This window comes from Xiphophorus maculatus, chromosome 10 (assembly GCF_002775205.1).
Source record: "Xiphophorus maculatus strain JP 163 A chromosome 10, X_maculatus-5.0-male, whole genome shotgun sequence".
In the NCBI taxonomy this organism is placed as follows: domain Eukaryota; kingdom Metazoa; phylum Chordata; class Actinopteri; order Cyprinodontiformes; family Poeciliidae; genus Xiphophorus; species Xiphophorus maculatus.
In genome coordinates, this window is record NC_036452.1 from 18,527,270 (window position 1) to 18,536,875 (window position 9,606).

At 40.4% G+C, this 9,606-nt stretch overlaps 1 protein-coding gene across 2 annotated transcripts; it reads right to left on the reverse strand.

Moving 5' to 3' along the window:
• Positions 1–104: 104 nt before the first annotated feature.
• On the reverse strand, positions 105–9,224 carry LOC111609821 (transmembrane protein 238-like). Of its 2 annotated transcripts, XR_002753352.1 has the most exons (3): positions 5,793–9,224; positions 987–1,945; positions 105–900 (listed from the first exon to the last, which is right to left on the reverse strand). XR_002753352.1 is itself a non-coding variant. In XM_023340419.1 (2 exons), the coding sequence occupies exon 1, from the start codon at positions 6,375–6,377 to the stop codon at positions 5,802–5,804; it is 576 nt and encodes a 191-aa protein (XP_023196187.1). In that variant the 5' UTR covers positions 6,378–9,224; the 3' UTR covers positions 105–1,945; positions 5,793–5,801. The 2 variants fall into 2 exon arrangements, 1 of the variants encoding a protein (XP_023196187.1); XM_023340419.1 differs by having other exon boundaries at positions 105–1,945.
• Between the last annotated feature and the right edge of the window lie 382 nt (positions 9,225–9,606).

A 9,606-nucleotide genomic window follows, 5' to 3' on the forward strand; every position in this document is an offset into this window, starting at 1 on the left:
ATTTCAATAAAGCTCATAGTTGAGTTTGGTGTACATCTTTTGACAATCCAAAACGTTGTCCATGTTTTAAAAAAAAAGAAAAAGTGCCAAGTGTAGCAAACTAATACGCTAATCTGAATTGCTTTTATTATGTTTCCACTTGAAACAATGCAACTTCAAAAAGCCATACGGCTCAAAGAAGGAAATTCAGCGCTAGATGAAGTCATTTTTTTTAAAACAAAACATTTTAGGAGAAATATGGTCAGACTGAATGAGAAAACAAAACAGAAGTAGTGTAGGAATCAAAAACTTATTTGACCGCTCACATTTAGATTTGAGAAACGCCTCAAATACTTGCACAAAAGCAACATTACAGTAATCAGGACAATTTGTGAAATGTGTTCATCACAAAAGGACAGCAAAGAGCCTCGGCGTAGCAATAGAGATACAAAAGCGCAGCTTAGGGGTGGAATTTTAACAAAAAACTATGCACAAGACCCCAAACAAAGGAAATGCTTACAAAGAACGCAAGTTTGAGATAAAAAGCTAAAGCATGAATCAAACAGGGACAATGTGAATTTAAAAAGGCCCCAAAAGACGGAATACGAGCACAAAAGAATCCCAAATGGCTATAACATAATATTAGTTGGGAACAAAATGACTCAAAAATAATGCTAATTAAAAATAACTACTGCAATTTGCTATTGTTGTGTGTTCCTTTTCATCTTGGCTTTTCTGGGGGCAAGTCGGAGTAAACATCATTCAGGCCTATTTGTCAAAATACAAAAGAGTCTTAATGATTGCACCTTTCTTGGTCTGAAGCGATCTTCAGAACTTTTCCTTCTCAACAGTCAGACGTCTTTTTCAGATTACGGCTCCATAAGTTTGTCCTTCGAGACAGACTCCAAGCACAAAAAGCACCTGAAACCGAACAAAGGAAAGCAACAAAACTTTTAACAAACATTACTTTCTCCACATTCGTTTATTTCACAGCAGAAGCTTTGAACCTGCAGCTGATTTGGCTTCCTCATCCAGCGAAAGGTGGTCAACGGTTGCTGGCGAGGAGCCTCAAAGTTGAGTCAGCTCCTCGGTCGGCACCTCTACGTTTCCGATGTGCCACAAAATCCAAAACGCCAGGCTGAGGAACAAGATTAGCGGCCCAGAAAGGACAAGAAAGTCCCAGTAGCCGACGGGCGAGGCGATCCCAGTGATGAAGATGACGAGGCCGACCGCATCGAGGAGGACAGCAACGAAGAAAAACCCTACGCAGCGGCCGATCCGAGAGCGGCAACTTGTGAAAGTTAGTTTCATTCTTTCCATGCTTCGCATGGCACCTCACGAGGAGTGAGCGGCGTGACAGATGACACGGAAAGAGCTTAAAACATTCAGGTCACATTCCTTCTATCTCTACATCTTCATTTTTTTTTTTTTTTAAACCACCCGCTGGCACCAGAGAAATACGTTCCCTTAAAGATAAGAGATATTCTGGCTCCGTCGACGAATTTGCTTCCCTTCCCTTACAGACCCAGCTGTAGCTCAGCCATTTTGGATAAAGTAGAAAGAAATTATCCATGTGTGTTAAATCCCAAACATTTGTTTGTACTTATAGACGTCAAAAAGGTGACACTTTGTTAGGGATTACCTTTGCAACGTAGTCTCTTTCACTAAAGCAGACAGCATCCACTGCTCAGAGTCACACAGCCACATTTAAATGTCTTTGCACTTTATTCCCAAAAATAATTTAGACAAAAATATACATATAGTGACACAAGAAACATAAAAATGAAATGTTTTCCCTTCAGCTTTTCTTATTTTTGAGAGCTTTACACCAAGCAAGATGTTCTCACAAACGTGACTTTCGCTCACAAGTTTAAATGTTAAAGTCTGTTGAAATCTCAGGGGAGAAGGAAAAAACCCCAAACAAAAACAGGAAGTAGCTCATGTCCAGGAGCACCGGCCACAGCATCTGCAAAGGTAACAAAAACAAAGAAAAACATAGTAAAGAGTTACTTTTGATGCAAAAATTTGGTACCAACACAAAATAATTAACGTGCTAAAAACAAAGAGTTACGGTAACAGGTTATGACTTCTCGGCACAAGTTGAAGGTCTGAATCTAGATAAGCTAAAGGTTGTGTGCTACGCGACTGGTTTTCAAAGATAATCTGTACGCAAATTCATGAAAATTTTCAGACTATTGGTAGCCATAACAGACGTCGTTTGAGAACAGCTTTGCGGTGGCGTCTCTTCGCGTGTTTAATTTTGGCTACACGCTCTATCACACGGGCGGGGAAAAAAAGAAAAAAGAAACAGCTTTAGTGACCAAACAGGTCAGGAGAAAACTAACTACAGGTGAAATCATTTGAAATGTCTCTTATTTTAGGTCAACTAGAGTTGCATTTTTTTTCTATTTACTGAATGCCACAATAATAATGAGAGAAAACATGTCAGACATTTATTAATGTCTACTCGTGTCTTTCTATTCACTGTATGTAAGCCTTTGGTTTCAGCTGTATACCAATGTGAGAACTGCACAGATTTGAAATATTTTGCACATTTTAGATGTAGGTTTTAATTTTGGATATCTTCATGGGTAAGCAGTGTTACATTACACATTCTCAACATCTCTGCAGCCTTTATTTCTAAAAAAAAAGAAAGACAATCTTAATCCTTAATTTTGAGTGATTGACAAATACTTTGCATTATCAAATGAGGCTTTCGATTTACAAAAAAATAAGCAGTTTTGGTTTAATATTTGGACATTTGCATGTGCCGCCCTGTTCTCAACTGTGTCAACATTTAGGTTTAACCATAACAATTTGAAAATACTAAAAGCAAGACGGAGAAATACGTGGGCTAATCACAACCACCATCCTAATCACAATATTTATTAATAATAATGCAATATCACTTTTTTTTTTTTTACTTAGCATAACGCTGTTCTAGTTTGATTTTCAGATCTCGAGATGAATATCAAAGAAAACTATATATATCATTTTAAAATCTTTCTTTCAGACGGTCTTGATGGTCGCATCTCCAGAACAGGTGAAGGAGTCAACATGGTACGGCACGGCTTCCCAGAAACATTGAGTAATTTCACACCACCGCACAGGCAGCTCAGAACATGTGAACATGCAAGCATGAAGCAATCGGCATCTAATCCTGACCCATCCCTCTCTCTGTGTTAAGCAATGATAAATTGCACATGCTGATTAACCAGCTTTGCCAAACGTCTGATACGTTCTCATTCAGAAAAAAAAAAAAAAAAAGGTAAGTCGATGCTACATTAGCAGTGTTTTCCTAAGGCGGGGACCTGGGTTATGAAAAGAAGTGTGCACTGATATACTCTGCGATAACACGCGACCTAATGGGAGGAAGTAGCCGTCTGCAGCACAAATCTGAAAGTTTGATCTCTGTTTCAAACTCGACACCCTTAAAAACAAATAAACAGGATGGCCTTGGATTGTGATGAGTAAACAAGACTTGAAAGGTGCTGTCCCCAAAAAAACAAACAAAAGAAAAACTTCAATTATAAGCTGTAAAGATCTTACCCTGTTTCCCCTCCCCCCCATGTTTCTCACTGCTGTTGTAGTTTTAAATATCTGAGATACTATCAAACTAGTGAAGTGACCTGTCCTGCTTTAGCCACAGTTTTCACTTCTCGCAGTTGTTGTTTATTTTTAAGCAGTTGCGCGGCATGGTGGTGAAACATGAAACTGCTGCTGCCCAAGCTACTCAACAAGGTTGCTGCTAGGTAACCAAAGAGGGAGCGAGTTACTCGATGCCACCAAAGTTACTTAGCTAGCCATGAGAAGTTGAGCGACTGAAGCCTTTACTTTACCTACGTCTCCCAGAATGCTGTGCAGTCAGTGAAATTACTGACTCAAATGTATCATCTACTGATATTGATAGCGCCTCTATCGTGACATACATTGTTTTTTACTTATAGTTTTAAAAAATAAAAACTACAAAAATGGAGGCCAATGGAGTGCAAACTAATCTGGCTTTTTATGTAGCGTTTGGATTAATGGCTTCTTCCTGACTCTGTGTCATAATACCCAACATCAGCATAGGAATCATTTCATTCCGGATAATGATACACTCACAGGTTATTCCTCCACTTTACTGAAACATTGTGATCAGAGCGTACAGAGTAACGGCGTCACCATCTGGATGATGTCTGGATTTAATGAACGGCACTTTCGGCAGATCCCAAATGCGAGGCACTGTTATTTTGTGGATCGGCATTTTTTTCCCTTTGTAACTTTAAAAAAAAAAAGAAAAAAGGCCACACCCATTTATAGCTGGTGGGATGGCATCAGGGAGCATTAAGCAGAATAAGATAAGATCCCCGCAGTTCTTCGGCGGCTCAGCCGCGGCTAAAACCCAATCGCCGTACCCACCGCACTCCATTCCGCCGGATCAATAAGCGCTGCAGAGTTCCATTAAAATGCAATTGTGCCTTTATGCCCAGAGGGTGTCTGACTGGCCAGCCACTTACAAGCAAACTGACGGCTAAAATACTGCTGAAGTGTGAAGGTGAGCACAAACGGTCAGGCTCATTAATTAAAAACTGCCATGGGTCACTGAAGATCTCTCCACTCGAGTGGAGGGGGTGCAAAAGGAAGAGAGAGAAAAAAAAGATTATTACAGATATTCATGAGCATAGAGCTGGGAAGCCCCCTTGGAGGGCTGATGGGGGGTGGGAGAGGTGCGTGTACCTATGGGTGGGTGGGTGGGTGATTACCTCTCTGGACCAGCTTCACTATGAGTTTCATCTAAACCCTGCCAATAATGTGAGATATTTCCCTTATTAAGACCGGGGCGAGCCTGAGGAGGGCTGCCATGACAACCTGTGAGAGGACGAGGATGGCAGCGGTGACGAAAGAAAAAAAAATAAATAAAAGGCCAGTTAGATGTAGCTGAAAAACTCACAACGGCAGGCCTCTAACAAGGATTATTTACCACCTTGCAAAGGTATTCACACCCCTTGAACATTCACACTTTGTCAAACACGACTTTCTTTCAGTGTCTTTCATTGGAATTTTATGTGACCGACTAACGCAAAGCAGTATATAGCTGCAAAGGAAGTGGAAAGAAAAAAAATATACATAGCTTTCCAAACGTTATCCAAAAAAAAAAACAACAAAAAAACACCAATTGCTTCCAGAAGTTACTCAGTTAGTAAACAGTAATGACTAATTTATTCTAAAGAAATCCAGTTGTTCTGTGAAAACCTCATAAGGTTTGCTAGAGAACATTAGCTAAAACAAAAAGCATCATAGAGATGAAGATAAACAGCAGGGGCAGAGCCGTGGGGAAGTTTAAAGCAGGGAACTTTGAAGGAGAAGCACAAACCAACAGCTCAGGTGTGTGGCAGAAGGGAAACATTTAAAACATGCAGGGCAGGGGGGCGTGAGGACTACGTGCACACCATGCCCTGCCTTTATGTCTGAGATCAAAGCTCAGTCATGTGCTCAGTCAAAGTTCAAACCCAAATCCAACGGAGAATCAGCAGCAAACGTTTAGAATGACTGTTTATAGAGGACTGCCATCAAATTTCCGAAATTGAGGTATTTTGCAAAGAAGAATTGGTAAAAGTTGTAGTCAGTGGGCTTTCTTGCTATATTTAGCATCATTTAATGGAAAAAAAAAATTGGTATCGCTAAATTGCTAATCGGCAGGTCAGACTTTTTAATTGTTTGTTTATTTCGGTAATCGGCCAGAAAACTACAATCGATGCACTCCTAGTTGGAACCGTTCGGCCCAGACCTTCACAGGTCCTCACGGCCTTATTGGTGAGCCAAATACGCACCATGTTGTGTCAGAGGAGCCTCTCTGCTTTAGTGTCTCCCGCCTGCAGAACCGCCTCCGCCACCGTCAGGACCCCCAGCTCCGCGTTTTTATCAGCCGGAGACGCGCACTCGCTCCATCCGTCAAAGCCCCCGTTATCCTGACCGCCGCCGCCGGACTCCCATGCAATCCGAGGCGGCGCAGAGATGAGCGCGGTCCCCTTCGCCTCCACCACCTCTCCACCCATCTTCTTTTTCTTCATCTCCTCCTCATCCTCCGCCGCTTCCAGGGGCTTCTTGCCGCCGCCGCCGCCCTTGGAGAACCTCTCGGACAACTTCCTGGCCCACTGCGTGAGGCTGGCGTCCAGAGAGTCCCTCCTGTGTACCGGCGCGTACAGGTGCACGTTCCCCGTGTACCACAACACCCACCACATCAGGCTGAAAAAGATGATGACGGAGCCCGTGTAGATGAGGAAGTCCCCGTAGAAGCGGCCGTCTGCGGTCAGGTTGCCGAAAATGCCGACGAGGAGCACCACCAGGCCGCCGGCGTCGAACGCCAGGGCGAGGAAGAAGAACAGCGAGCACTTCCCCACGCCACTCGGGGCCATAACCGGAGCACAGCGCTGCAGTGCAGGACAAGGAAGAGAAATAACGGCTGCCAGATGATGAGCTGGCTTTTTTTTTCTTTTTTTTCCCCCTTTCCACCTGTGCGCCTGGCCACACCTCGGTTACCTGTATCAACAACGTTTGTCTCCATGCGACCTCAAACGCAACGATATGACTATCGCGCTCTGAGCCTTGAAAGACATTTACACGCAGGTCACGTAAGAGGCAAGAAACCGCACCGCATTTTATTTTGATCACTCCAGATTGAATAAGGTCATAAGCAAAATTGAATTTGGTACCCACTTGCAGATCAGTTCATCTCAATAATTACACGTATGAGAGAGTCGGAGAGCCTTGGGCAATGATTGTTTTTTTGTTTGTTTGTTTTATTCCCGCAAGAAAAATGAATAGCAGTCATTAACCTTACTAATAGTCATGGCAATGGTATTCTTTTTTTAAACAGCCATAGGGCTCTTTGCCATGGGTGTCATCTTCTCTGGGGCAAAAGCATTGACAAAAATAAAGTTGTCACTTATTTCTGTATTGCTTTTTGGTATTTCCAGTCTTTTTATTTTCCACAACATGAAGCCGAAGTCATGTGATTCAAGATTAAAGGGCCGGTTACATTTTTTTTTTTTTTAAAGTAACCTGGACTGCATTTGATGATCTTTTTTCTTTTTCAAAATCTACAACTTAGGTCAATCAAAGTAAAACCACAATGTAGAGAGAAAAAAAAATCCTCCAGAACGCAATTTGAGCTGTGCTGTGAGAACACACAAAGTCGTGATGAACTGTAAGCGTCACGACTTCCTTAGAAGAAATGTCAAAATATATAGACTGTCATAAATATTAGTTAAGATCAATCACCAGATCCCGGCTGCAAAAAAAAAAATTTAAAAAAAAATCTTTATGCTGTGGAACAGGATGATTGGATCATGGATGGACCAAAACATTGCATAATTTGTCCTGGGTTTACCATATTTTGTACAACGTTGCACATTTGAAAACCGTTCCTGTGTACGTTGGTCTCATTGAGGCGGTTGTTACGCTCACTTTGCCTTTGGCCAGATGTGGCAGCTCCCTAATTTGGACTTTTCATCCAAATAATCGACAGATAAAAGGATTGTGCTCACTACTTTAGCCATTGATTTCCCAGTGCGACGGTTTAAAATGCTGCTTTCGTCCACAAAGCATTTATACATGATATCAGGAATTTATAACACCTCAGGCCTTTTGGTTATTTTATACTCTTGCCCTGAAGGTAGAATAAGCAAAATATAATTTACTGATCCTTAAACGTGTCCGAGACTGGCCGGTAAATATTTTACCTCCTTTCGCTCAGTAGACGTGGTTTCTATCTCCTCAGGTCTGTGTTGACTCTAAAAGGCTCAAATTTTGGTTTAATGGACTTCGCGGACAACTGACTGGCAATCGTCCAGCACAGCAACAAGAACACTGTCAGTAACTGTGCCCAGCTAAAAGCTACGTATCTTCACCATATTGTCTGGATGTATGTGAGGCGTTGCTACATATATACTGTATATAAAAAACTATACAAAACTATACCTGAAGGTGCACTGATGGTGAAAAACGTTGATGATGGTAGCAGGACCAACCGGTGTTTAAACATTTGAATAGCTTTGCCAAAGCCTTAATTTTTTTTTTGACTGTGTTTAAAAACCGCCAGGAAATCATCAAATTGAAATGAATTTCACTAATTCTGTCGTGGGACTATGGCTGAATATTCAGACAGAATTTTGTGTTTTGTGGCTACAAAAACAATAGTGATACTAAAGAACCCGATACAGTTTAGTCAAAGTTTGCAATCCCAGTTCTCAAACATATCTTTTGTACGTTTATCGACCAGCCAGGCATCAACATATCAACATTTAAATGAACTAATGTTTTTAAATGCTTTTTTTTTCCTCTTACGGATGTGACTTGTTTTTATTTTTATTGTAAATGTTTACTGTATATTACACTGCTTCTAGCTATACATTGAATCTGTCAAAAGGTAGGTAAGGTAATGTTATTTATATAGTACATCTCCAGCAACAAGGTAATTCAAAGTGCTTTACATTCATTATTAGGAAACACAAACGAAACAATAAGTCAAAGGAAAGAGCAAAAAGGGAGAGAAAAAAACAAGGAAAAGCGAAATGTTGATCTAAAGTATATAAACTAAATGTTCCTGTTCTGGGTTGATAAGCAGAATAAGAATAGGTCATTTGTGTTGATTGCAATTCTTTTTAATCCCCTCCATCAACCAGCTAGATGAAAATGAGCCTTTTTTTTTTTGTCTAAATCTACCATATTTACATGACGTATTCATGTTTATTACTATGCATTGTCCCCATATTGTCAGGAACAATATGCATTTATTTATTTATAAAATAAATACAAATTCACAAATTCATTTCAAAAGATGTTTTAATGGATCCTGCTCTATTTATCTTGGGACTATATCCCGGCGGTCATAGATACGGCCAGAACGAGCGTATTTTGATAGATGTGTGTCTCTTGCATGCCAAAAAAATCTATTGCACTCTTTTGGAAAGGAACAGACAGTTGATGGTGTCAAATTTTGGATTAGACAAATGTTAATGTAGGCACTTTTCCCTTGGAAATTGTATTTATTTATTTGTTCATGATGCAAAACTCGTAGACGAAGAAAATTAATATAAGATATGTATGACCCTGGTGAATAAGATTAAAGAAAATTGATGGTGTGTGGAAATGTAACTGGTTTCTATTGTATTTGTCCGAGAGCCTCTGTGTGTGTGGTTTCATATTCCTTCTTCTTTTGTCTGTTTTCTTAAGGTTGATCTGTTTGGTCATTTGTTCCTGACCTAAATGATTAAATCGCACGTTTATTCACATACAAATACGTGTGTGTTACTGAAACCCAGGCAAACTTGGACTATATGTGTGTGTGAATTATATCTCTGGGGTTACTAAGAATATAACAAATGTTTGAATGGTTCCTATAAAAATTCTAATACAAATAATGTATTTTTAAAAGAAAAATCACAAATTCAGCTGAAACAGTAAGGATAAATTGATCAAATGATCTAAATTGTGTAGCAGGGTAAATGCGCAAATTACACCCCTTCTTCTAAGGGTGCCCTGGGCAACTGCCCATAGAAAAAATACCACTGCCAGTGAAGAAACTGTCCAAATCATATAAAGCGTGGCAAATTTAGATTCCTCTTCCCCTGGAAGAATCTGACT

Excerpts from the sequence above, each read along its gene's own strand:
- LOC111609821 (XM_023340419.1), bottom strand. The coding sequence starts at position 6,377 with ATGGCCCCGAGTGGCGTGGGGAAGTGCTCGCTGTTCTTCTTCCTCGCC.